The sequence below is a fragment of the Baudoinia panamericana genome (genome assembly GCF_000338955.1).
Source record: "Baudoinia panamericana UAMH 10762 unplaced genomic scaffold BAUCOscaffold_8, whole genome shotgun sequence".
NCBI lineage: Eukaryota > Fungi > Ascomycota > Dothideomycetes > Mycosphaerellales > Teratosphaeriaceae > Baudoinia > Baudoinia panamericana.
This window is the reverse complement of record NW_006911264.1, coordinates 539,088-563,649: the sequence shown is the minus strand read 5'-3', so window position 1 is coordinate 563,649 and position 24,562 is coordinate 539,088. Positions and strand designations below refer to the sequence as shown.

Genomic DNA, 24,562 nt, shown 5'->3' with positions numbered 1-24,562 from the left:
GATTAAAGCGAGAGATCGTACCATGAACCTCCTCACTCGCAGCCTTCAATGCCTCCTTTCCACCCGGCTTACCCTTCCGACCCTTCTTCGCAGCGCCGCTCTCGCCATCATCCTCACCGACATCCGCACCGCCAGCGTCCGCCTTACGCTTCCTGCCAGCACCGCCTTTCCCTTTAGCCGGACTGCCCTCGCCATTTCCGCCAGCCAGCTTCTTAGTAATGACCCAGATTGCTCGATTGAAGCTGGCGGGCTTGATGCTGGTGTTGCCGACGGTACAGAATTCTTTGGCAGCTAATACGAATTAGCCGACAGTAAGCGAGACTCTTCAGAGAGTGGAAGTTGGACGGGGAGTAGCTACCTTCTGCGTATTTGGCGGGATTGACATCGTTGGCGTTGAGGCAGGCGATACCGATGCAGGCGAGTTTGTCGATGTCGGCGGGTGAGCATTTGGATTTTACTGCCGTCCAGGTGAGTTTGGGACCGGTGATGTCGCCTGGTGCCATGGTGGGTGGGATGTGGTTGAAGTTGGATACGGAGAGGGTGTTGCTTCAGCTCGCGGTGCAAATGAGGCGGCTTGAGATTGTGTGGGATGCCAGAGAATCTTTGCCGTAAGAAAGTATTCAGTGAAGAGGAGGCGTGAAGTGAGAGGTTGGGTCAGGTGTCGAGTTGCAAGTGAAATTGAATGCTCGCAGTGTTAAGGAACCAGCATGTGACTAGCTCAGAGGTTACACAAGGTCCCGCCGCAGCCAATAATGAAGCGATCATATTGCTATGCTGTTGCCTTGACCGCCCTCCAGATACCAAGTGCTCGAGCATCTCTCGGCGCCCTACGCATGTCGTAACATCGTAACACCGTAGTATCGTGACGGGCTTGTGCTAGACGCCCGCGATATTCCATGCCCCAGATCATCAGGATCCAGTACAACGCCCGAACGCCTCCGAAGACAGATTGAGTGCCGCTCAAGTTGCGTAGTTGAGCACGCCTTTCAACAGCCAGACCTCACCGTTTGCAACCCGGCTGACCACCCTCTCCACCTCAACGCCTCCAGGCTGCACAACGGCCATCCCACCTTTATTCTCCCACCACACCTCACTGCCCAACATATTCCTCGCCTTCTCGCCCTCCTTCCACGGCGACGCAAGAACCACATGCGCCTCCGTGAAGCGCCTCAGATTCTTCCCAGCACGATCCTCGCCCGCCTGGCCTTCATACGCTGCAGCGCCCAAGCTGTCGTAGTCGTTAGGGTTCTCCCATGGTTTCCGCGGTAGACTACTCAACGCGCTGTTTGAAGGCGCTAATACTGTCGTGTTCAAGCCTGTGGTTTCTAGTCGCGTGGAGACGGACGAAACGTCCCGTGTGAAGCCGGCGAAGATATTGATCTGTCTTTGGTTGCCAATAACATCCGATAATATCACATCGCCTTGCGCAGACGCAGCGTTTGGAAACGGCGGTAGTTGATTCCCAGGCGCATCGGCCTCTAAAGGTCGCTGTTGTTGGTCCATGTGTGGATGTGACGGTGTCTTCAAGAAGGGTACCAGCTGTGCTTGCGCGGCGGCAAGAATTACTGTGGATGCGAGTATCCCCGCCCTCATGTTACCTTTAGTTACTCCGCGAGAAAATGTGATAGTTGGATAAGCAGTGCGTTTCAGTGCAGAGGTGACCTTTCAACCCACTGGACGTCATTTCTCCACAGTCCACGTGAGCACGCGTTGGAATGGCGTCTCCGCACCTTCAATTCCCACTTCACGTTCAAAGTCGATCCCCTACCATCCCTTCGCATGTTCAAGGGTGATGACATTGCAGAACAGCTCTCCGTCGAAGCACAATGTCATGCTTGGTGGAAGAGCTGTACCGCATCCGAAGTCTACCAACTTCGAAGAATCGAATGAGGACGAGTTCCAAACACCATCGGCAAAGCGTGTGAAGCGCAGTCACCAACACGCGAACACCGCCCGGACTTCTCCGCGAACGAAGGCAGCGCGTAGAGATGTTGTTTCCGATTCCGACGCGGACAGCGACAGCGAACCTCTCGACGAGCCGGCTCCGGATCGCAGGACGGACTTGGAGACTGCGTTGCCACCCATACAGACCGACAAAGAGGCTATCGATGCATACGAAGCCACTCGTGTAGCCGAACAGGCTGAGCTCGGACTCCAGGATCGACTTGATGGGAAGAAGTGGGTCAAAGGCCGGAGCTCTATTTATGTAGACGGTACGCGAACCCTTGACTTTAAGGCTCGTATCATATCTGGAAGACCGCTGACGGTCGCGATCAATGCATTTAGCATTCAATCTAGCGCTAGAAACGGTGCTTGAAGACGAAGGCCACCTTTTCGACGAAGCAGAACACGCCGTGTTTGAACACTGGCGCGAGCTGGAATATGAATCGCAGTACCTGTACGTGCGACTTTTCCTTCGAAAGACCGCGAGCTGGCATCGCACCCGTAGGCTGGGCTACCACAGTGATGTAGCCGATCTACAGCAGGCCATTGTAGACTTGCAAACAGTGAGAAACCTTCCTGAAGCGTCTTCGCAAGACAATGAGCATCCAGGAGAGCTGGAGGCGCCAGAAGGCACGACCTTAGACTCAGCCTTTGCTTTCGCCGACCGGTCGGAGGATTGTATTCGCGATCTCGAAGAAGCCTCATCGCTACTGCTTCTAGACGAGCTAAAAGCGATGGCGAAGGACGCCAAAGTCCAGGGCAAGAACAAGAAGGAGCTTCTTCGCGCTTTCCGACGGACGAGTGGCAAGCAGACAGGCCTTGCTTTCTCGCTCAAGCGATCTGAGACTGAAGAGACCACGGCGTCTGCCACGACAGCCGGTGCGGAAGACGAGGATCGTGAAAGCACACCAATGCGGCAAGGCAATCGGGATGCGCATTGGGTTGGCAAGATCCTGGCAGAAACCGGACCATGCATCCGTCTGTCTCTGCCAACACTGAAGCTCTTCGAAAGGGTGCACTTGGTCTTCTACCGCTCCACCGAATGGACCGAAAAGTCGTTGACCACCATCATACTGGCACGCATTGCACGCTGGAACTTCCCGGAGTACATCGTATCACGCTCAGCCAATGTATTCGCCTCACGTTCGTTACTGCTGGAGTATGAGGCTTCCCTGCGGACGCAGTTCCGGGTGGACAACATACTAGAATTCAACGGTACACCCACCAAGGAAGGCTTGGAGGTCATCTTGCACGTCTTCGAGGAGGTCTACCCGCGCTGGAAGACGCTCCTGGCAGACGAACAACGGAAGGAGGACAGCATTTACAGTACGGGCGAAGGCGCGTATCTGCGCCGGTTATCGCCCGCCTGGATTTACACGAGAATCGTGCACAAGGGTGCTTTCGTATTCGGCAAGGTCAAGAAGCACGAGCGCGAGCACGCCATCCTCTGCGAGCTGCTCCAGCAACGGCTTTTCCATACAAGCCGTCGCGGTGACTGGTACCAGCGGAAAGCGCTTCTTGAGGAGCACTACATGCACCTGCACTTGCCTTCACCAGCCGACTGTAAAGGCGTGGAAAGTAGAAAGAAGCATTGGAAGCGTGTAGCATTGCAGACTTGCGAGGAAGGCCTGCAAGACCAGCTCACCCATCTCATCTTCCACCATGACCTGCAGAAGCGGACGATCAAGCTCGAGAAGCAGCTGAAAGTACCAAAGCGTCAGCAACACGATTTCCAACACGTCATCCTCACCAAGCCAGCCGAGCGCGCCTTCGAAGGCATACGGGTTGAGCGGTCGAACTCCAATCATGGCAGCCGCCGTAACAGCGAACAGGGCTCTACTGGCGCCAAAGCCATCATCACTGGTAATCGCGGCGCAAAGACGATCTGGATCGACCCGACTCCGAACGTCACCTTAGATCCGGACACCGGCGAGGAGACCTCCACTCGAAGCGAATGTAGTGTAGAAGAGATGTGCTTGTCCTGCTATCGAGGGCTTAGCTATAAAGGGTACCACAGCGAAGGTGGCATCATCCGCACGCTCTTCGCCTACCTCTTCTGCGACGTCTTGTTCGTCTACATCCCGAACGTCTTCCAGACAGAGTTTCAGACGTGTCCGCTGGACCTACATACGGATGCCTTCTACCCGAGTCGCATAAGCGAGGTCAATGCTCGTTTGAACGGAATATCTAATGGGGACGCGGCATCACTGATTGAGAACGTGTGGAACGATCATCACGAGCGAAAGACGTGTGTCGTAGGTCTGGACTGGTCGTTTGCGCTCGAGGACTTGCTCGAGATAGCTGGGGCATTCCCGCCCGCTGCACTTAGCACTGTTATGAAGGTCATGGCGCAGGAGTATGGGCAGCGCGGTGGAGGCGTTCCTGACCTGTTTCTGTGGAAGCCTAAGGATGACATGACAGGCTTCAGGGGGGAAGTAATGTTCGCTGAGGTCAAGTCGGAGAATGACCGCTTGAGCGACACGCAGCGGATGTGGATCGATGTATTGAGTGGTGCAGGGATTCGCGTTGAACTATGCCATGCCGTAGCGACGGAAGTGAGGGTGCAGTGACATCCGTCACGGATATGGAAAGCTAGTTCGCTGGCGGTGAACCGACGTTATGTGTGTAGAGACCAGACTGCACGCTGCTCCTGGTCATGCTGGCGTAACCGGAGTGATCAGCTCTGCAACGCGCGTGTCACGGTTTGATGTCACTGTTGGGTAGCAGTGGCAACCCTATCCCGCCGCCACCACGATCACTCTGGTGGGAAGAATAGCAGACGATGGACGGCAATCAACCTAGGTAGCGTTGCGATTGACACCGTGTACGTAGCGTCTATTCGGCACCTTCCGGAGATGGCCCGAGTTGCAGCCTTACAGCATCAAGTGCCTCGGAGCTTGTCCATTGCTTTGATGCTTGCATTCGCTCCCCGCTGATGAGGCTTGCATTCGCTTTCCGTTTACGCTTGCATTCGCTCCCCGAGCGCCAGGGTGTCGCTCGGCTGCGCAAGTTGTGGCTGACGTAAACGTTCGCAATCGATCAGAGACGCGAAGCTCACACCAAAGACGCTATCACTAGGTCTGATCCTCATCTTTTCCTGCGCCAGGTAGGTTTAAGGTACATCGTACGTAGAGTCAGTAATTAGTACAGAAGCACTTCTGAGCGCCACCCACCATGGCGGTCCCAAGTACGGTGACGATGAAGGACATGTCCGGCACCTACGTTCTTAATAAGACAATTTCCGACTCCGCCACAGAGATGCTGAAAATGCAGGGCATTGGCTTCATCATCCGGCAAGCGGTGGCTTTCAGTACCGTCACGAACACAACCAGCCAATATACCGACAAGGATGGCAAATTGCATCTTGACCAGAAGCAAGTCTCCACGGGCGGCATTACCAACGAGGAAGAACGAACCATCGATGGAGAATGGCATGAATCAGCCAACAAGATTTGGGGCAAGGTCAAGGGGCGTAGTAGGTATGGCTCGTTCGAATCTTTTGTGCTTCTTGAAAAGGTAGCTTAGGTTGCTGATCGTCGTCTCAGGATGGTCAAGGTGTCCGAGCTCGATGACGACTTTCTGAAGGAAGGTTGGGCTCAGGATTGCCTGGAAGGCGAAGTCCTGGAGTCAGTCAACGAGAGCTTGTCAGACACCTGGAAGGCCACAGTCATCTTCGGCTTCGCGGATGTCAATGGTGAGAGGAAACACGTGCGACGCATCACGTGCGTCAAGGGTAATCACCGCGAGAAGATGAGGCAGGTGTGGGACTGGAAGGCACAATAAGCATGTTTTGATAGCCCATCTTGACAGAGGGGTAGGTTGGAGGGAAGAGCGATGTGCTGCGGGACTTTCAATGCAAGCGTATATAGCATGCCTTTTCTGCGAGCCTCAAATAGCTCGCGTACACCGATAAAGTGCAATGGTACCCACGCGGATACCGATGCTGGGCGAAGCTTTTGTGCTGCACGTTGCCTACGATGCTCCTACAGTCTGTAAACTGTTAGTGACTCGTCTTCGATCGACAGCTGAGCGTCACCGCGGTATGCGTAGAAGTATGGGCGATCAGAGAGAAGATTGAAGTCGACATCACCCAATTACGGGAGGATGTGTGGTCAAGTGTCTCGCGACCGAAACCAAGCACTGCCCAACCCGCTGTGGCTTTACGTCTAAGGATGACAATGAGAAGTTTCTCATCACTATGCAAAACTGTGTGAAATATGTCTTCGTACTTACGAATGCTTCCCTCCATGTCAACATTTCAGATAAGGTGTTATCGACTTTCCTAGATGTTACAGGGGTCTTCATAAATTGCCCGCTCGGCCACAAGCGACTTAGCCGTAGTCCATGTCGACCAATTTCTCATGCTGCTCGTCCAGCTCCCGTACCAGTCGGCGGTGAGTCATCGAGCCATGGATCGGATCGTGCGCATCAATGAAGTTCTCCCAATTGCGCTTGTGTCGCTCATCGTACGGCACCTCTTGTCTTAGTCGGGTTTGCGAACGACTGTTTGATCGTGACTCCTCGCTTCTGCTGCTGTGTGACAGCTGTTTCTTGACTGATCGTTGCTCTGGAGGCTTCGTTGATAGGTTTGTCTTCGGCGCCAGCGGTCGACAAGTCAAGCCAAGAAGATCGCCCTCTATGCTTGACACCTCAGAGGTCGGAGAGCCGCCGTCATCCGAACCGCCTCCGTCTTGCTGAGAGTCCTCGTCACGCCGAATCTCTCGCTCGCGTAGCATTTGCTGAAGCTCGCTATGTCTAAACATCGCGATCTGCGCATCGGTGAGAGTACGTTTGGTCCCGTCTTCATACCAGCCGAGGTTGTCATCCTCACACTGAAGCTCCGACGGAAAGCTCAGTGCGGTCTCCGCATCAACAAACCAGTTCTCTGGTTTAGTGTCGTCGCCAAAATGAAAAACTTGAAATGCAAGGAGATCATCCTTAGTAAGTGGAATAGTCAGTACTTACCTTCACCTATCGCGATATCACAGAGTTGAACGACCATACCTCTGTGACTGTGGGTATTTGCAATTGCTTGGTGTATGCTTCTTGACCTGGAGCAGCTTTCTTCAAGGCGCGTTGGGCCATCTGCGCAGCCATCTTCTCCTGGTGCCGCTTTCTCGACTTCGCACTTCTGAAGTCATGCCGTCGTGGCTTGTCTGTCATACGGTCGACTATGCGACCCTGAAAGCGCTGTGACCGAGGCAGCGCATTATGCGGGTTTGATCATATGCCCGATTGTGTTTGCGAGGTGCAGGAAGTAAGAAGCTCGAGACGCGCGACTTTCGATGCCAAGCCGTCCGCGACTCGCGTGGATCTCGCCAACCATACCGCAAATGGACCATGTGCATGACGTCGGACTACCAATTGCTCGCAGACGGCGAGAGGTGGCCGGACGCGTAGGTACACCGTCTCCGGCCGGACATGGCAGATGTACAAGTAGGACACGCGTGTAGGTGCTTACACAGAGTATTTCCTTGATTCCCGTTCCTGCGTAGGCTACACCTACACCCATTTCCGAAGTATATCTGACCAGCAACCAACCCCATTTGCTCTTCTAGTCAGGATCACGATCGAGGCAGCGATGATGGCGACGCACCCGCCTTTACAGGTTTTGGACGACTACTACCTTGCGATCAGTCTGCTTGTAACCATTGCCTACCAACTGCTCGGCTTCAGCGTCGCCTTCACCTTCAAGTTCGACAAGTTGACCGACTTCATGGGTGGCTCCAACTTCATCTGGCTAGCGATTCTCACGCTGTCCATGTCCGGAACCACCAATGCTCGCCAGATCGTCGTCAGTATCTTCCTCATGCTCTGGGCTGCGCGTCTTTCGGGCTTTCTACTCTTTCGAATATTGAAAACTGGCAAAGATGACCGTTTCGACGAAATGCGGGACAAGTTCCTTCCGTTGCTGGGGTTCTGGGTGTTTCAGATGGTTTGGGTCTGGACTGTGTCCTTGCCAGTCACAATTCTCAACAGTCCGAATGTTCTGCACTACCCGCAGCCGAGCTTTGGCAAGGCAACCGATATTATAGGCATTATCATCTTTGCTATGGCACTTACAATTGAAGCCGCCAGCGATGTTCAAAAATACAACTTCAAGCAGTCTAAGCAGGGTAAACAGCCTGGCGCGGTGTGTAAAGTTGGCTTCTTCCAGTATTCGCGGCATCCAAATTACTTTGGTGAGATCATGATCCAAGTCTGTAAGTACTGTGTGGAGAAGTCTTGACTGTGCTTGCGCTCGGGCTAAACAATGACAGCCATCTTCATCATCGCCGTAACACCGGCCAGCTACGGGACCGTTCCAATTGGTTCAGGCGCATACGCTGCACTTTACAGCAGCATGCTCGGCTGGATATTCTTAACAGCGCTGCTGATGTTCGTCTCCGGTCTTCCTCTCCAAGAACGGCCCGGAGCCAAGAAGCGGTACGAGGAAGGCACCAGCTGGCCACAGTATGAGAAGTGGCTGCACGATACAAGCATTCTGATCCCGCTGCCACCAGCAATTTGGCGAAGTTTGCCCGTCGTCGTCAAGAGGACAATCGGGCTGGAGTTTCCGATGTACGTCTTCGATCCAGCAAAGCACGCAGATCAGTCGAAGGTGCGGTTACGGGAAGCCGAGGCAGGCGTCCATGGTGAAGAAGGCGGGAATAGAGGAAGCACCGAGCCTTTGCGCTAACTCAGAAACCCGGGATAGGCTTATTGTTGACTTGTTCGGTCTCGTTTTCAATTGGCAGCATTGCACCAGGCCATACTTCCGCATTTCAACTCGACCTAGAGAAGCTGCTATACCAGGCGCAGTGTCAACAAACGCTCTTTTGTGACGCTGGAACATGATTCTTCGATGCTCTCATCATGAACGTACGCATCTCCAGCCAACATGTAGAGCCCCTCATCAGCAGGATGTAGTACAAACGGATACGGCGCGCCTACAAACGAGCAAATCCAATCTCCAGGTCGCGACCTGTCGGGTACCCAAGCAAGCGTACCGCTGTCCGTTGCAGCAAGGACTCGACATCGGTCCATAGCGATATCTCCACCTTTTGGCTGCAGATGTAGACGCAGGTCTCGGCGCATCAGGTCAAAACTTAAAGGCGGCCCGAGTACGCCCGTTCGGGCGCACAGGTCCGGCAGTAGACACTTGAACGCCTCATCCCAACTCTCATTAAGGGGTGGGTAACGTTGAGGGTCAAGCAGCCGACCGTGGCTCAGAAGCCGCTCGAGCCGCTCTAGTTGTGTTTGCTCGTCCAGTGCCTGCCCGTGCTCAAAAGCAAAATTCCGGCAGCGGAGGTACCAGGGTAGTACAACACAATAGGCATGCTTCACAAGCTGCGTTGAGTCCATGTGAGCGTAGTCGAAGGTATCCTTGTGAGGGCGAGACCTTGGGCAAATCACCCCAAGCCGCTCGAAGAGTATGCCTTGCACCTGTAGCACATGCGGCTCGTTGGGATTGTACGACGCCTGAAAGCGTGGTTCATCGCTCAATGCCCGTTCCACTGGAGAGCCGTGGAGGTAAAACATGTACTTATGGAACCATTCGGCACTAGACTCCAGGTCTGGAACCCAGTTTGGCAGCTGTTGCATATTCGGATCCGTTCGTGGACGGTTTTCGGCACCTGCCATGGCCAGAAAGACGGCAGCGCTGACATGCTCTGTATCGGCCCGGGTCGTGACAGACACGGCGACGCGAGTCCACAGCTCAGCTACAGAGACGTCGTAGTCTGGCACCAACGTGTCATCTCCAGCCACGAAGGGAAGTGCTCGTAGCGCAAAAATGCGGTCTCGTGGATCAGTGATGCGCAGGCACAGCGAGCCAAATACGACAGCCTCGATGAACTGGTGCTTGCTGGACAGGTATTTATCTTCTCGCCAGCCACGAATAAGATGGGCCAAAAACCTGTATGCTACAAAGAAAGAATCCAAATCGAGACGCTTGGTGACAGACCATTCGTACGGGAAGCAGTTGAAAGCGTAAACCAAACGGACAGCAACCTCTAACGCAGCGAGAGTTGTCGAATGTGAGCCGACAAGAACTAAGCACGAGCGCGCCCGAGCAGCTTCCTGCACGACCCACGTCCGCGTAAACCAGCCACTGCTCCAGAGACAGTTGAGAGATGTAAGGGCGTCCTCCACAGTCGGCTGCGGCCAGTCAAACGTCTGCTTACAGCACGGACAGTGCTGTTCGTTCACGTTTAGGTTCGATGCAAAGTGATCTTCCAGCTTCTCCAGTATAGTCCTCGGCGAATCTGCAAAGGCGGCAGACTTGTTCAGCAGGTTCGCTGCATCCAGTCGTAGGTAGAAATCAGCAAGCAACTCAACGGTCCAGAATGCCAGGTGATCACCAGGCTCTGCAGCACCTAGCCACACAATGACGTCCTTAGCGCCATGGTATATGTCCGCCATCCTAGCCACCTGCTCACCACGCTCGACCGTGTCATCCTGGTTGATGCAGACTGCGTCAAGCCAAAGCACGATGCTGTGGTTCGGCCTGCGAAGATGCTGAAGCACAACCTCAGCCGAAGCAGTAATTGCCAGCGTGCCTTGTCGAAGATGGAGCAAAGCCGAGCGTTCTGACGAGCCCCATACGTAGGAGATAGCATTGTAACTCGGGGGTTTGTGGATCGAGACTGGACGTAGTAGGGCATGGAGAGGTTCGCCTGCATTGCCAGGCTGCAACTCCAGCACTCGGATTTGGTTTGACTGAAGATCAGAGTAGACGGACACTTTTGACTCTAATGCAGATTGCTCAGCTGATGCTCGGGATTGGTGTTGGGCTTGTTGCTGGGCTTGTTGCTGAACTTGTTGCTGGGTTTGTGCTCGTCCTGGGATTTGTTGCAATTCTCGCGATGATTCTTGCGATTGCCATGGCACCTTGCGCCGCCCCTTACCGCGTACGCTACTCAGAATTGTGCGAAAAAGCAGAACAATACGAAAGTCGTGCAACAACATAGCAGTAATTCTGCATGGAGGACGAGAAAGGAACACGAGGAGAGACATTACCTGAGGGATGGCCAGACTGTGCCGCAAGCCTTGTGCATCGCGAAGCGCCGATGCTGCAGACCACGGCAGTGCCGCCTGTACCTGCATCATGTCAGGCGTACAAGGGCCAGACGTTCTACAATGAATCTGTAAGCCTGCCCCCCATTAGGGTTCTCAATCAAACTGTTGTCGCCGCTAGGTCCACAACAATGAACAGTAGTCAATAGCTGGACACTCCTTTAGTGCTGTTGCTGAAAGCTAGGTCAAGTCATGCTCGTTCTCACGCGCGAGTGGCGCAGACCATGGGCGGCAAACCACAGGCTTGCAGAGAGCGAGGCTCTGCAGCCCTGCCTTAGGGGACACCGAGCGCTCTGTTCGCTGTGACACATAGTGCAACGTTGTATGCCTTCAAGGCCACGAGACGTGGATATAACAGCGCATGGTGTAGGTGCCAAATTTCTGCTTCCAGTGCCGAGCCCGTGTACAACAATGGTACTCGAAGTACTGGCCACAGATAGCCAGGTGCCAAGCAATAGCGGCAGTGACGACGTGGGGCTGCAGACGTCCGACGTTGAATAGAGAAATGAACGAAGAGGTCTCGGGGTCCTCACAAGCGCTTCGGCCTGATATCTTCTGCAGCCTCAAGCGTAGGAAATTGCATGCGAACATCTTTCGTTCCAGAATTGGTGCAGTAGGTTACAAATCTCCGGAGACGGGACGGCAGCCGCCAGGCTATCCGTAGCGTGAGCGATGGCCACGAACATGGACCCTTCACAGCCACAGCCGGAGCGCAGCATGTGCGCTTCCAGCTCATCAGGCACGCTCTTTCACTTACATTTAGTATTGCGAATCACGATATACAAGATGCCTTTCGGTTTCAAGAAGGGCGATAAAGGCGAGGAGACGAGTAGCTTAAGCACACAAAAGGCATCGCTGTTCGGCAAGAGCAAGTTGTCGAAGTCGCCAGCGCCCTCATCCGCCAACCCGTATGCTGTCCCGCCTCCATCGAGCGACCCATACTCTCAGCAGAGCGCAAACCCATACGCTTCACAGAACCCTGCGAACGATGTATACGCTCCAAGATCGCAAACATCTCTCTCACAACCACCAGCGTCCTCGTTCGGCAGCCTGACGCTCAATAGTGAGCAGTCAGGGCCGCCGCCGTACGGCCGCAACTCCCCGGTTCCTAATAGGAGTGAGAAGTCGCCCGTGCCGACAGGTGGTTACGGTGGTGGTGCTCCACGTTTCCCAAGCCGTAACAGTTACGGACAAGCGAACGGATACGGAGACAGCAATCCGTATGGCGGACAGAATGGAAGCGCCCAATCACGATACGGTGCTGGTGGGTATGGCGGCCTTGGTAGACGGATGAGCCAAGAGACAATGACCACAGATGCGGGTCGCGAGGCGCTCTTTGGTGATGCTGCCCAAAGAGCACAGAGTGCCGAGCAGGAGGAGTCTTTTGCGGCGAATGAGCAGTCCAGCGATGCGAGCTATGCGAATGCGGATAGTCAAGGCGCTGGTGGCATGCCAGGGAACTACGGATACGGCGAAGAGCGCGAATTGACCGCCGAGGAGCGTGAGAATGCGGATATTGATTCGGCAAGGCTGTTGATCAAGGAAACTAAGCAGAAAACCGTCGCTTCGTCGAGCAATGCTGCCAGAATTGCTGCACAAACGGAAGAGACGGCTCGTAACGCTCTTATACGCCTTGGACAACAAGGCGACCACCTGCACAAAACAGAGGAGTACCTTGATGCGGCCGAATACCAGAACCGACAGGCCACTAGCAAAGCGAAAGAACTGAAGACGCTCAATCGTAGCTTCCTCCTCGTGCACATGGACAACCCTTTCCGTGGTAAAGCGCTCGACAACGAAGCTGCCAAGCGAGCCGGCGAAGCTCGAGCACATGAGCGCGAAACTGCCGTAGCAACATCCGCGGCCGCATACAACTCGACGATGCGTCATCGCGGTCAAGCTACTGAACTACGTCCAGAGCCTGGCTCGAGTAGTCAACAGACACAGCGTAATTACACGGATCGAGCCAAGTATCAATTCGAAGCGGACAGTGACGACGACCAGATGGAAAACGACATTGAGGACAACATGTATGTACAGTCAGGGCTTGCCCGCTTATCCAGCGAACCCAAAAGTTGTGCTGACAATATGGCAGGAATATTATCCATCAAGGTGTCAAGAACATGAAGAAGATCGGCATCGCAATGAGCCAGGAACTGGAGAGTCAGAACAAGCTGATTGATCGTATCAGTGGTAAGTCTGACAAGGTTGACGACCAAATAGCAATGAACCGGGCGAGACTGGACAGGATTAAGAAGTAGCTGCGACGGTTCAGTTTGTGGATGGTAATTTGTTCGGCGTATGCGCGCTCGGCACTGCAGTTATTAGGGCGTCTGGGAATGTTCGCTACTAGAGCGTATGGCAAAGACGTCAGTAGCACGTGGAAGAAAGTAGCACCGCGTTGTGGAGTCCCCAGGGTACGGGTCGCAAGCACTCTGCTCCCGCAGTGCTTCGTCTAATCAGTATTGCGAAAGCATCGTACATACCCCGTAACTGCTGCGATTGGTTCAACTTAGCCTCACAGTTATGAGCGTGTCTCGGAATTGGTAGGGTCGACCGACGCGCTACGGGCCGAGCTTCGGTGCCGAATCACAGCGTCGCCAGCCTGACTTCTGGAGTCACATGGTTGCGATACATGCGTAAGAAACCAACTGCATGAGCTTGATCCACTCACAAAAAGTCGTGCACTGTTCCTGATTGCCAGAACTTGCGCTTTAGCATGACATTTGCCATGATCTTCCATGCAATGACCTGATCTTACCCTTTGCACATCGGAGAAAATGCCCCCCAGATACTTCAAGAATGATGCACCCCTTGCTAGGAGAGGTGATGGTCGATCTGATACCTTTCGATACAACTAATACTGACGAGCTTCAGACCCGCGCAGACAGCTCGAAGCGTCTCTCACACGGTTGGTTACTGAGCACCCGCCCGCCAAAGTACGACCAGGCGGCGGCCTGTTTAAGGGGCCTGTTTCCGTGGCCTACACATTCCTCGTGCTACAGCAGCTCTACCCTGACCTTGTAATCTCAGAACATCAGCTCGGCGTCTGGTCTGCCCTCTACCTGAAGCATGCCCAAGACAATATCCAGAGCTATCCCGGGCCGTCTGTCGGAAAGTGCGGCATTATGGACGACATAATGTCATTACTTGCGATAGGCGCGGCGAGCAGCAAAGATGCTGAGATGGCCACCAGTCTTTGCGATTACTCTGCAGAAGTGCTTGATCCAGAGAGCGAGAATGAGTTCCTCTACGGCAGGGCGGGCTACCTCTACCTTCTACGGCTCGTGAAAGCCTCCTTCATCGATGACCCCAAGACGACGCAGCTGATTACAGACACCCAGGAAGACGTCGTTGACGCCATCCTGGACTCACCAAGACCATGGAAGTGGCATGGCAAAGTGTACATCGGCGCCGTGCATGGCGCAGTTGGCATCATTACGCAGATTGTCCTTACAAACCCGAAGAAGTATGCTGCGAAGCTAGAAGCCGAGCTTGCAGTTCTCCTCACCTACCAATACGACAGCGGCAACTTTCCGAGCAGTGTGCCGCCGGAAAGGGACCGCTTGGTGCAGGTCTGCCATGGCGCGCCCGGCGTGGTCGTGAGTCTGAACAGTATCAAGGAGTATTTTCCGTCGTTAAGGGAAAAGATCGCGAAGGCCATTACGAAAGGGCGAGAGTGCATTCTCGAGCGCGGCCTGTTGACAAAGGAGCCTTGTCTCTGCCACGGTATGTAGCCTACTCTGACCTTTGCGTTGGCTCACTGACACGTCTCAGGCATCTCCGGCAATGCACTAGCTCTCGAGGACAAGGAGTTTGAGCACTTCCTGACCTATACGACAGGCCACGAGATGAAGTCCATGGAGCAGGACGGTTTGCTGGAGCCTTCCTCAGCGCCGGAGTCACTGTTTGGTGGCGAAGCTGGCAGAGCGTGGACATGGGCGGTGGCAGACAAAGGGTTGGACAAGCGGATACTGGGTTACAATGATCTTTGAGCGGCATGATGCACGATACCCATTATGTTTATGACCGCATGGTTAGCGGAAGATTGACGAAGCAATGAGACTACATTGGCCAGAGAGAGATCGACCATCTTTCGAACATGGCAAGCGCTGAACAATGCCGCAGTTCCCCTGTGCTCTAACGACAATTGGGGAGCCCACGCATGAACTGTCCACAGCGTTCCAAACGATCTGCCAGCGATGAGTTACACCATCGTGCTCGAGCTTGATTAATGCAGGAGTGAATAAGGTAATCAAAAAGCTTGCTGCGGGATCACAAGGCGCTCAGTGACTGTGTTAGAAATCCAGCACACATCGAAAGACTACACAAGGCTGAGCGCCAGTCACCGATGTCACATCTCGCGGACACCTGCGTCCTATCTCCGACGGTGCAGTAAAGCAGAGCAGTACGCTAAGCCCATGGCCGCGCCCTCTCCACGATGGTGCTTGGGTGCTGGATGACCGCTACGGCGAGCTTCCACTTCAAGCGCATCATCTCCTGCACATCATGCGCATCCAAGCCATTACATCACTGTCGCGGCAGTCTCAGCACGAAGCATGTCCTGGAGATTGTCGCTCACAGCATAGGACGTTCCTTCTGTCAAAACACGCGTGCCTGCCAGATACGGAAGACAAACAACAATGATCGACAGCGTGATACAACGGCGCAATCTCAACGGAGCGCAGAAGTGATCAGAAACTCACGTGTACTACAAACAATTCTTACTGGCTTTCTCTTGGAGAGCATATAATAACACTTCCACACACATCACCTCGCAGCAACCGACAAGCACTACAGTCTCAAGTCAATATACACCCCAGAAGGTAAGTTATATACTGTAGAAGTATATCATGCAGCGAGCATGGCGGAAAACATGTCCAGTCGCGGTCGGCCGAAGCGGCCAGTCCTCGAGCGGAGCAAAACGTCCTTCAGTAGCATGAAGGCTATCCTCAGTGGCCGTCATGGCAGCACCACCAGCCTCTCGGGGATGGCGAACAACTCACCCGCTCGCACCGCACCGACAACCCCTCGGAAGCTTTTCTTGCGCAGTGGGACGGCGTCCTCTGCCGCCACCCCAACCACGGGCGTGTCCTTACCAGTAGGTCTCAACGCCGTCACCCGCCGTCTCGAGGAGCTGAGCATCCTACCGGATGGTGAGAGCAAGGCGAGTGAGATCCGGAAGCTCGAACACCTGGCCGCGGAGTGCGATGCAGACCGCAAGGAGTGCAAGAAGATCCTAAAGGAGGCTATGGATCTTCGTGTGGAGGGGAAGTTCGATACCTGCCGTGCCGATTGCATGCGCATCGTGCACCACAAGCATGCTAAGGTCGGGACAAGGTCCATGCCTGTAAGCTACCCTTCTACGAGGGTGCATTCGACCCTGACTGCGTTCACTGACGCTCTCAGACACGATTCTGGCGGAGCTCAAGGCCTCGGACGGGCAGAAGGAGTTGGCGCTCCAGTATCTCAAGGACGCGAAGGAGGCTGTCAACGCCGTGAAGCCAACAACGCCGCATATGGTAAGTCCTTTGACTATGGGATGATACGCTCACTTGTACTGACTTGCTTGGCAGGCGAACCTCTATGGCATCGTCAGTATGAGCAAGGAGCGCGTTCTGAGAAAGGCGAAGGTGGAGGACACGAGCAAAGGGTTGGAGAAGCCGACGCGCGGGCCGTATGTTGATGGGCAGTACTGAGAGGGGGTGGCTGATACAATACTCCGTGAGCGTAGCGTCTGCTTGAGCTGCTAAGGTAGCCTACAGCGCGATATGCAGTGGCTCAAAGTAATGGAGAGCATGTTGCGCAGTCAGCTGCAATTGTGCGCTTTCCTAAACCTGTAGGAGGCGAACAAGCTGCTGAAGTGACCGATAGAGCCATGTAGTCAAGGAGTATGAAAGTTGGGAAGCCTGTAAGCTCGTTGCACAATCCGAGATCCATAACGGTTCAATAAGCTGCTGAAATGACTGATGTATGCACATAGCTGCCATCAATACTGTAAGAAGCGCGCTGTTCCTGTGTCCTCTCAAAGCTGTCTTCAGATATGTTAGCTGCTGAAAGGCCGATAGACTCAGATGCATGCAGATGAGATTTCCGAGACCCTTGTACAAGAGCGTATATTCCTCAGAGATTGGCACGCTTACAAGCATCACAACAGCCACTGGGCTTTTTGGACGATGGGAAACTAATCTGGAAAGCAAGTTCTCACACCCTCAATGAAGCTAAGTTAGACGCAATCGCAGTCAGGTGAAAGTGTCTTTCACCCGCTGGAAGACCCATAGTCTCATGCTGGCTCTATGTTATCGTGTTGGGAAGCGTGCAAAACCCGCACATCGTTATATCGTTGACGTGGTGTTCACACTTTAGGGGGCAGTTTCATTCTTCAACCCACTACCCTGCGTAGGCTCCCCCTTGTCAAAGCCTAGCGCATGCTTCGCCTTGCCTAGAATGTCCTCGTGATGTCCCTGCTGTCCTGGCTGCGGAGTGCTATGCCCCCCATACTTGTCCTTGTGCACATTGCCTTGCCCGCCCCTGCCCGTGTGAAAGTTCTCATGTCCCTCTGCTGTCCGCGTGGCGGTCTCCGGGATGAAGTCCTTCGAGGGCGGGACTGACGGGTTGATACCCGCAGCAGGCGTACCTGTGCGAGGCGAGTGGAGGACGTTGCCTGCGCCTCCGCGGCCGACCGGCTCGCTAGAGCGGCTGGTCTCGCCCTCGACGCCCTCGCGGACGATGTCGCCGTCGACATAGACGGTGTTGGGGTCTTGGCCGATGTTGCCGGCGCCTGCCAGGGCGTTAGTGTTTTGCCTTACGAGACATACGATATGAGGTTCATGTGACATACCACCACGGCCAGTAGAGTGGATGCGGTCGTCGCTCATGTTGCTCGCTTAAGCGTACGGAGTCACCTCCGTCGTACCTTCTCTATGCGACTAAACCAAATATGCTCGTTCGTTTAGAGCACTTTTTGCTTCTTGACAACGGATGAAGGCTGGAAACACGGTAGGGTATCAAGTACGAGCAGTAGGAACTTTTACACCGATAACGTATCACAGTTTTGCACGGCGTCGAATGGGTTGAGAAGAATGCAGTTCAAACAAGCGTGCGGTATATGACGCAAGCCAGCCCACCTAGTCACAAAAGAACCAAGGCACGGGAAACGACCAATGTAGCTCTGCGCATGCCCTATGGTGCAATACCAACGGCGGCCTTTCTGTGCTGCACTTGCGCGACTGCAGACGATGAGGTGATGTCGGCCAAGGCGTTTCGGAAAAGCTTCCAAGCGTTTTTGCCCGATTGCAACGTCGACGCTCATTGGCCGGCGCTACACCATGTGTAAGGCCAACAGATATGTTGACAACCCATTAACGGTTGCTGTGCAGGGCTGCCTTGATGTAACGTAACATGTGAGCATTGAGAATGCCTGGAAGTATCCGAGTCACCTCTAAATACAACCCACAAGGACAGCTATCTGCATCTCTTTTGATTCATCACAAAGCGTACAAAGATCGTTACAACTTCTCTACCACGTCCCCTGTGAAGCATAGCTCTAGCCAGAAGTCCTCATCTCGCGTAGTTCTCACCCTTGCCTCCACATCGCCTCCTCTCGCTCACTCTCGCCCTATCTACTTCACCAACGACTCCGGTCCAGCCTTAATGGCACCCTGCTGCGGCGGCGCCGCGCCACCAGTCGTAGGCAGACCCATGAAGATCTTAAACGAATCATAGATCATCCATTGCAGACCCGTCAGCGTACCGATCATGACGATTCTCACTGGTAGACCAGCCCAGAGACCACCGAACCCAATGTCCTTGTAGATGCGTCCCACGGCGCCGCCGAAGCTCTCACCGGGAAGACGGTTGGCGTTAAGCTTGCTGACCATGACGTCGGCCGGGTGAGAGACGATGGCGCAGAGGATACCGGCGAGGTAACCACCGCTGAAGGCAACCCCGGTTTGTGCAGCTTTCGAGTAGTCGGCTTTGGTGCCTGGGAGGCGGTGGTAGATCATTTCGACGATGGTTTCGAAGGAGGCGAACTTCATCATGGTGTAAGGGATCTGACGACCCCAGAGCGGGTACAGACCCTTGTAGAGACTGTCATAGACTTAGTAATCTGTGCGAAGAGGTCGGTGGTAATTCAGGCTTACCCTCCGAAGCCTTCGGCAGCGACAATCTTGTTGTATCCATCGATGGGACCCTTGGCGAATGGCGGAATAGTAGTTTGCGTGCGGACCTTGATCGCTTCAAACGGACACAGGCCAATGTCGGCGAAGAATTCGGCGCTGGCGGAACCGGCAAGGTAGATCCAGGTCTTGTACTTCTTGGCGTTCTCCTCGCCCGCCATGTCGGAGTAGAACTTCTTGAAGAACTCGTAGCCGCCATACTTGAGAGCACCTTGCACGGAGTAGCCGTAGAAGGTGGCCCAACCGCCGGTCAAGAGGCCGCGGGCGCCGTCGGAGCGGATGATCTTGGACCAGCCGTCGAAGTTGCCCTTGTAGAGTTTGGAGTCGACTTGGCGACGGCATTTGACGAGATCGAGGGGTGTGACCGCCCAATGGGTCAGACCGCAGGCGAGCATACCACCGAAGGTGCAGCTGTACCTGCATTAGTATCACGAATGTTGAAGGCTGGTGGATGGACGTACGTAGCGTAATACTGAGCACTGTAAAGCTCGATCTTGCCAACTCTGGCTTGAGCCATGTTGCTTGCCTTGCTCAACTCCTTGGCAGCGGCATCACTGAGCTGCGTGGCCTTCTTCTGCGCATCCTCGGCGACATTCCAACTCTGATACAGGTTCTGGCGCGCGGCATATGGCAAGCGCTGGGCTGGCGCGGACTGCTTGAGTTGGTACGGCGTGGCGGTACCGAAGGTTGCGCTCAAGGCGCTGGCAGTGGGGAAGAGTGAAGGCATTGCTGCTGCTGCTCTTCCTTGTCGCTGTCGCTTCACTCAACAAAGGTGCTGGTTACGGCTGTTAGCTTATCTCCGAAGTCAATGGACCCTTGGAAGCAGCTCTTCGACCAGTGGACGGCCGATGGACATAACGAATGGTGAAGCTGAGGATGCGGCAGCAGTACGTACCAGACTTGCAATGAACGGTTGTTGTGGCGTGTTGCTGTCGCTGTCGCAGTTCTGCAAGAGAGACACACAGGAAAGTTGAGGGAGCTGCTGCTTGCCGACACGCAGCTTGGTCCACTGACGCAACGCTCAGGCAACGCCGCCAATCACATGCCAGATAATCCGAGCCGTGTTGACAGCGCCGGTCCTTCGTATATTCGTTGCGTGCCTCGAGTCATGTAGCCAACGAACCTGCATGGCCACTAGCAGCAATGGACGACACAAGTGTAGCCAGTAATGCCCCGTCAAATCACTCGACCAAAGCTGGAACATCACCCTGGGCCAACAAATACAGAGGAGCAACAGTAGAAGACCTCGACCCACCGCCCGCCCTCTCCACCACACCCCTCGCCTCCATCTCCTCCGCTCTCATGTCCGCCTTCGAACGCGACTACACTCACCTCACCGTCCTCGACTCCAACACCAAAGCACTGCTAGGTTACATCAGCACCCCACGACTCCGACAGCTACTAGAAACCGGACAGGTGAAGGAGAGTGATCCAGTGGAGAAGGCGATGGTGAAGTTCAAGCGGAAAGGGAAGAAGTACAGGCTCATCACGCTAGAGACGAGGCTGGAGGAATTGGAGGCGTTCTTTGAGGGAAACCTGGATGGCGGTGATGGGAAGGTGGGAGAGAAGCAGGACTTTGCGGTTGTAACAGATGTGGGGAGGAGGTTTGTAATGGGTGTGGTGACCAAGGAGGATTTGGCGGAATTTGTGCGCAGGAGGCCGGCATGAAAGCTGATCGTGTTGGTTGCATAATATCAAATCAGTGAGGCGTTGGAGCTGCGAGCGTCACGATCGTTGACGTATGATGGCTGGCTTGCTTTAGGTGGAGGATAGACCAGCATGGCTAATGCGTGGCTGGCATTGCTTACTACGCAACTGTTCACACGCGTCAGCACACCACTCTCGGTTCTGATATGTGCAGGCGTTCTGGACATACAAGCACCCACGAAGGCCATCAGCATACTGCCACACACCACCGCGCCACAAGCCTCTAATCTTCGCCTACCATGCAACTCCGTATAGCTACCTTCACTCAAGAAGTCCTCGGCCAGCAGCTGCACCAAACCTGCGTATAACAACAATCCCGCACTAACCGCGTTCACACTCCCGACCGTCAACAGCCCAAATTGACTAGCCGGATCGTAAAGCGTATGCACCGCCAAACCGATCGCTTGGCCGATGGGAGTAGTGACGCCGTACATGGCGCTCATGAGCCAAGGTTTGAGCGAAGTGGTGGAGAAGGACGGTATGGCGGCGATGCGGGAGCCGAGGGCGAGGCCTTCAAATGTCTGATGGAAGCAGATGGCGATGAGGAGGACGAGGAATGCCGGGCCAGTAGAGACGGAGAGGGCCATGCCGATGAAGACGGAGTGGAAGAGGATGCCGGCTTCGAGGAGGAGGCATTGCAGGATGGCGCGTTGGTCCGTGGCTACTGTGTTGGTGGTGGTATTAGGGTTGGCAAAGGAGGTGCTCCGACTCTGGCCGTCCGGTCGGGCAAGGTGGCCATTCGCTGATGGAGGTTCTTTCCGTCGTCCCGTGGCGGTTAGAGGCTGTTGGTCTTCGGCTACGGGATCTAGCTCGTCCAAATCAAGGTCCTCGGGTTCGTCATCGAACTGCGGTTGCGGCGGGAGCGGCTTGTTCAGAACCGAGCTGTCCGAAAACGGACTGCGCGGCTCCTGCAATGCAAGGTCGTCCTCGACAGCACCATCGTCTTGACCTACTTCCAGCCCGATCGGTCCCTGCTTAAACCGCTTGACACTGTCTCCCCTCCTATGCTCCGCCTTCCTCCCCTCTCCCTTCAACCCTTCCAAGTCCAAACCTCCATGACTGTGCCTCGCCCCTTTCAACGCAAAGACCATCTCCACCCCCACTACCGCAAAGACACTGCACATGGCGATGAATCCGCTCATAGCAGGGTATACCTCGTTCCAGAAGCGCGGCAGACATGGGTCGGTCAGACTAACGTAGGCTGTGGGAAGCAAGTGTACGAAAGCGGTAGCGATGAGGACGCCAGTGCCAAAGTGACGGGACAGGAAGAGGGCGTAGTTAGGGACTGGTAGCTTGGGAAAACGGCGGACGATGACGGGGAACGAGCATGCCAGCGTTGAGATGAGGAGGATCAAGAAGAGCGCGAAGACGTGGAATGGTGTGTTGTAGCCATGGGTGTTGGTCCCGGAGCCGCATGCTGGGCGCTCGCCTTCGGTTTGGCGACGGGTTAGCTCGCTTTGTAGGATGTGGAGTGGCAGGCTTGCGATGTGGCTTCCTGGTGCCATCGTCAGTTGTGGAGGATTCTGATGGCGTGGGCCGTGGCACATACCTGCGATAGAAACATCGCTCATGGTCTTTAGCAACGTAGCCGGTTATGTCTCCACATGTTTCGCATGAGCCTCCTCGTACGCGACGCCTGATGTCGCTTCCAAGACAAAGAGCCGTGGCATCGAAGGGGTCTGGAACTTCCGAATTCGGCCGGGCTTTTGACACGTGATTGTGCCAAGACCTGCACAAAGACAAGGTCGTGAACTGTACACTTCTCGTACTAAGCACTTCGTAAATTCTCAACACCGAGACCGCCAGCAATGCAGCGGCGCGTGTAGGTATTGAGTGTTCTGTAGTGCTACAATATAATTGGCATCCTCGAGTCTCCGATCCTCAGGCAATACGACTCTGACTTGATTTAGTATATTTAATGAGAGCCGTCGACGATCCGAGGCCGATGACGGCGATGCATCACTTGCATTGATTCGGTAGTCTACATGCAGGTCTGGGCTCAAGAGCTATGTGCCCATGCTACCCGCCATCCTTGGAGCTCAAACGCACCGCGAAGCTCGAGACCCTTCCACCACCCGACCATATTAAGTCTGCTTCTAGTCATCGTCGAGTCCTCCAAAGGTGCTGTTCTCAGGACTCCCGCCATCAGCCCTTAGCTCCGCAGTCTGGTTCATCGCTCGGGCTCCTCAGCCGCATACGGCGCGCTCAACTCTGTGCGCTACATGAGTTCCACCAATTGAGCGCCGGTCATATTGAGTCCTCTCAGGTTCGGCAGTTTTTCCGCAGCAGACAGCGTCCTCTCGGCAGTACTTCTGCACGATCCACACGTTCATACCGGCCACGCGGTTCATTTGGTGCGGTTCATCTGGTGCGGTCCATCTGCAAAACTCAAATGCTTGGTCAATGTGCAGCGCTCCGTTCGATATAAGCCGCACTAGCTCGTGCCGGTTTATATCCGTCTTCAGTCCCAGCTCCACCCACTTGGTTTCACGACACACAATAACACCGGAACGCCTCGCTAAGTGATCGATCGTAATCTACACATCTACAATCAGCCCATCTCCGCAGGCCGACCAACAGTAGCGCCGTTACGCCACCTTATCAGCTGCCCAATGACATTCGCTCGCATGTCGCTGAATGATGGCGAGGGATCCTGCGGTGTACTCTGATATGCTAAAAGCTGCTCTTTGATGGTCTTGACGATATCGAGGTCCGCCAAAACAATCTGGCCGGAATTGAATGCATCAAAAATGTGGGCATCGGTGCGTGGAGCTGTTATGGCGAGCAGATTGTCTCGCTCTGACGGGGACGCTTCATCAGATGCCGCAATAGCAGTGCCCGTGGGGTTCAGGGTCTGCATCTCGATGTCGTGCTGCTCGGTCGATCGTCGGACGCCGCGCTCTTCTGCGTCCAGATCCTGCACGCTCGTCGGAGGGACTCCGGGTGTTCCACGAGGAGTTGCTGTGCGGACAGGCGCTGAGTCGTCTTTTAGCCGCTGTCTCGTAACACGTGCCGAAAGTTGTACAATCTGTATGGCGACAAGTAGCACATCTAGCAGCAGTAGATTAAGCTTGCTACTCGGACCTTTCTGGCCGATGAAGTCCAGTGCGAGGCCGCCATGGAGATAGCCCCTCGTAGCCTCGCCTGCCGATGGTGGAGCGAATACGACATGCAGAAGTATGCACAGGAGATTCGTGCCTAGTATGCCGCCGATGTACGGTCTGTTTGCCGGAGGCTCTGGGAAAATGGCCGGCTTGGGTGTTAGGCAGACAAATTGTACAATAGCTCTGATGAAAAAGCGGAGGAATGAGCAGCTGGTAGTCTGTCAGCAAGGGTGGATAGGTAGATATTGTGCGCTGGGCTCGTACTCCTTGTAGTAGATAATGCTCAGCTCGGCGTAGGCAAGAATATCCAAACTCTTGAGTAGGTCATCCAGCAGCTCACCACGCTTCTTGTTGAACATCTCTCTGTTCTTCTTCCGCCGCTTCGCGATCTCCTGCGCTGTCGGGACGGCATTGTGTCTGCCATTCTCGCCTGCATGGTCGGAAGATGTTGCTGCGGACGAGGAGGTGTCATCGCTCATAGCTTGTTTCGGCAAGGTCTTGGTATGTACATTGTTTGGATGATCATCGATAGACGCCCCAGAGACCGTTTCGTTTGCTCAGAAAAGGCAA

The 24,562-nt window shown here is 54.6% G+C and overlaps 14 protein-coding genes across 14 annotated transcripts; 7 read left to right on the top strand and 7 right to left on the bottom strand.

Moving 5' to 3' along the window:
- Positions 1–960: 960 nt before the first annotated feature.
- Positions 961–1,593, bottom strand: BAUCODRAFT_149192 (uncharacterized protein; the record flags this gene model as incomplete). The annotated part of the gene is made up of 1 exon (XM_007679566.1): positions 961–1,593. The coding sequence occupies one exon, from the start codon at positions 1,591–1,593 to the stop codon at positions 961–963; it is 633 nt and encodes a 210-aa protein (XP_007677756.1).
- A 205-nt stretch (positions 1,594–1,798) lies between these two features.
- Positions 1,799–4,838, top strand: BAUCODRAFT_91856 (uncharacterized protein). Its single transcript, XM_007679432.1, has 2 exons — positions 1,799–2,213; positions 2,287–4,838. The coding sequence occupies exons 1-2, from the start codon at positions 1,832–1,834 to the stop codon at positions 4,512–4,514; spliced, it is 2,610 nt and encodes an 869-aa protein (XP_007677622.1). The 5' UTR covers positions 1,799–1,831; the 3' UTR covers positions 4,515–4,838.
- Positions 4,839–5,118: 280 nt separating this feature from the next.
- BAUCODRAFT_157666 (uncharacterized protein) lies at positions 5,119–5,727 on the top strand (the record flags this gene model as incomplete). Its single annotated transcript, XM_007679565.1, has 2 exons — positions 5,119–5,423; positions 5,490–5,727. The coding sequence occupies 2 exons, from the start codon at positions 5,119–5,121 to the stop codon at positions 5,725–5,727; spliced, it is 543 nt and encodes a 180-aa protein (XP_007677755.1).
- A 548-nt stretch (positions 5,728–6,275) lies between these two features.
- On the bottom strand, positions 6,276–7,041 carry BAUCODRAFT_123637 (uncharacterized protein; the record flags this gene model as incomplete). The annotated part of the gene is made up of 2 exons (XM_007679564.1): positions 6,276–6,881; positions 6,949–7,041. 2 exons carry the CDS (start codon positions 7,039–7,041, stop codon positions 6,276–6,278), a joined length of 699 nt encoding a protein of 232 aa, XP_007677754.1.
- A 292-nt stretch (positions 7,042–7,333) lies between these two features.
- Positions 7,334–8,694, top strand: BAUCODRAFT_35159 (uncharacterized protein). The gene is made up of 2 exons (XM_007679235.1): positions 7,334–8,147; positions 8,205–8,694. The coding sequence occupies exons 1-2, from the start codon at positions 7,526–7,528 to the stop codon at positions 8,621–8,623; spliced, it is 1,041 nt and encodes a 346-aa protein (XP_007677425.1). The 5' UTR covers positions 7,334–7,525; the 3' UTR covers positions 8,624–8,694.
- Positions 8,695–10,236: 1,542 nt separating this feature from the next.
- Positions 10,237–10,635, bottom strand: BAUCODRAFT_56640 (uncharacterized protein; the record flags this gene model as incomplete). Its single annotated transcript, XM_007679331.1, has 1 exon — positions 10,237–10,635. A coding segment is annotated over one exon (399 nt), but the record flags the coding sequence as incomplete, so codon positions are not given.
- Positions 10,636–11,715: 1,080 nt separating this feature from the next.
- On the top strand, positions 11,716–13,519 carry BAUCODRAFT_35157 (uncharacterized protein). The gene is made up of 2 exons (XM_007679234.1): positions 11,716–13,031; positions 13,097–13,519. The coding sequence occupies exons 1-2, from the start codon at positions 11,788–11,790 to the stop codon at positions 13,260–13,262; spliced, it is 1,410 nt and encodes a 469-aa protein (XP_007677424.1). The 5' UTR covers positions 11,716–11,787; the 3' UTR covers positions 13,263–13,519.
- A 262-nt stretch (positions 13,520–13,781) lies between these two features.
- Positions 13,782–14,996, top strand: BAUCODRAFT_72142 (uncharacterized protein; the record flags this gene model as incomplete). The annotated part of the gene is made up of 3 exons (XM_007679352.1): positions 13,782–13,827; positions 13,873–14,730; positions 14,779–14,996. The coding sequence occupies 3 exons, from the start codon at positions 13,782–13,784 to the stop codon at positions 14,994–14,996; spliced, it is 1,122 nt and encodes a 373-aa protein (XP_007677542.1).
- A 464-nt stretch (positions 14,997–15,460) lies between these two features.
- BAUCODRAFT_529345 (uncharacterized protein) lies at positions 15,461–16,939 on the top strand. The gene is made up of 2 exons (XM_007679563.1): positions 15,461–16,523; positions 16,578–16,939. Exons 1-2 carry the CDS (start codon positions 15,866–15,868, stop codon positions 16,685–16,687), a joined length of 768 nt encoding a protein of 255 aa, XP_007677753.1. The 5' UTR covers positions 15,461–15,865; the 3' UTR covers positions 16,688–16,939.
- A 184-nt stretch (positions 16,940–17,123) lies between these two features.
- BAUCODRAFT_35155 (uncharacterized protein) lies at positions 17,124–18,192 on the bottom strand. The gene is made up of 2 exons (XM_007679233.1): positions 17,843–18,192; positions 17,124–17,782 (listed from the first exon to the last, which is right to left on the bottom strand). Exons 1-2 carry the CDS (start codon positions 17,877–17,879, stop codon positions 17,364–17,366), a joined length of 456 nt encoding a protein of 151 aa, XP_007677423.1. The 5' UTR covers positions 17,880–18,192; the 3' UTR covers positions 17,124–17,363.
- Positions 18,193–18,468: 276 nt separating this feature from the next.
- On the bottom strand, positions 18,469–20,143 carry BAUCODRAFT_35154 (uncharacterized protein). The gene is made up of 3 exons (XM_007679232.1): positions 19,643–20,143; positions 19,146–19,592; positions 18,469–19,092 (listed from the first exon to the last, which is right to left on the bottom strand). The coding sequence occupies exons 1-3, from the start codon at positions 19,906–19,908 to the stop codon at positions 18,624–18,626; spliced, it is 1,182 nt and encodes a 393-aa protein (XP_007677422.1). The 5' UTR covers positions 19,909–20,143; the 3' UTR covers positions 18,469–18,623.
- Positions 20,144–20,324: 181 nt separating this feature from the next.
- On the top strand, positions 20,325–20,849 carry BAUCODRAFT_123630 (uncharacterized protein; the record flags this gene model as incomplete). The annotated part of the gene is made up of 1 exon (XM_007679562.1): positions 20,325–20,849. The coding sequence occupies one exon, from the start codon at positions 20,325–20,327 to the stop codon at positions 20,847–20,849; it is 525 nt and encodes a 174-aa protein (XP_007677752.1).
- A 212-nt stretch (positions 20,850–21,061) lies between these two features.
- Positions 21,062–22,360, bottom strand: BAUCODRAFT_57261 (uncharacterized protein; the record flags this gene model as incomplete). The annotated part of the gene is made up of 2 exons (XM_007679333.1): positions 21,062–21,754; positions 21,842–22,360. Coding segments are annotated over 2 exons (1,212 nt in total), but the record flags the coding sequence as incomplete, so codon positions are not given.
- Positions 22,361–23,439: 1,079 nt separating this feature from the next.
- On the bottom strand, positions 23,440–24,471 carry BAUCODRAFT_149180 (uncharacterized protein; the record flags this gene model as incomplete). Its single annotated transcript, XM_007679561.1, has 2 exons — positions 23,440–24,202; positions 24,257–24,471. 2 exons carry the CDS (start codon positions 24,469–24,471, stop codon positions 23,440–23,442), a joined length of 978 nt encoding a protein of 325 aa, XP_007677751.1.
- Positions 24,472–24,562: the final 91 nt, after the last annotated feature.

Coding starts and splice junctions, on each gene's coding strand:
- BAUCODRAFT_91856 (XM_007679432.1), top strand. CDS start 1,832: ATGCTTGGTGGAAGAGCTGTACCGCATCCGAAGTCTACCAACTTCGAA. Junction 2,214..2,286: donor GAGCTCTATTTATGTAGACG/GTACGCGAACCC, acceptor CAATGCATTTAG/CATTCAATCTAGCGCTAGAA.
- BAUCODRAFT_35159 (XM_007679235.1), top strand. CDS start 7,526: ATGATGGCGACGCACCCGCCTTTACAGGTTTTGGACGACTACTACCTT. Junction 8,148..8,204: donor TGAGATCATGATCCAAGTCT/GTAAGTACTGTG, acceptor AAACAATGACAG/CCATCTTCATCATCGCCGTA.
- BAUCODRAFT_35157 (XM_007679234.1), top strand. CDS start 11,788: ATGCCTTTCGGTTTCAAGAAGGGCGATAAAGGCGAGGAGACGAGTAGC. Junction 13,032..13,096: donor AACGACATTGAGGACAACAT/GTATGTACAGTC, acceptor ACAATATGGCAG/GAATATTATCCATCAAGGTG.
- BAUCODRAFT_529345 (XM_007679563.1), top strand. CDS start 15,866: ATGGCGGAAAACATGTCCAGTCGCGGTCGGCCGAAGCGGCCAGTCCTC. Junction 16,524..16,577: donor AGCCAACAACGCCGCATATG/GTAAGTCCTTTG, acceptor CTTGCTTGGCAG/GCGAACCTCTATGGCATCGT.
- BAUCODRAFT_35155 (XM_007679233.1), bottom strand. CDS start 17,879: ATGAGCGACGACCGCATCCACTCTACTGGCCGTGGTG. Junction 17,783..17,842: donor CCACTCTACTGGCCGTGGTG/GTATGTCACATG, acceptor ACGCCCTGGCAG/GCGCCGGCAACATCGGCCAA.
- BAUCODRAFT_35154 (XM_007679232.1), bottom strand. CDS start 19,908: ATGCCTTCACTCTTCCCCACTGCCAGCGCCTTGAGCGCAACCTTCGGT. Junction 19,593..19,642: donor AGTGCTCAGTATTACGCTAC/GTACGTCCATCC, acceptor ATGCAGGTACAG/CTGCACCTTCGGTGGTATGC. Junction 19,093..19,145: donor GCTGCCGAAGGCTTCGGAGG/GTAAGCCTGAAT, acceptor AGTCTATGACAG/TCTCTACAAGGGTCTGTACC.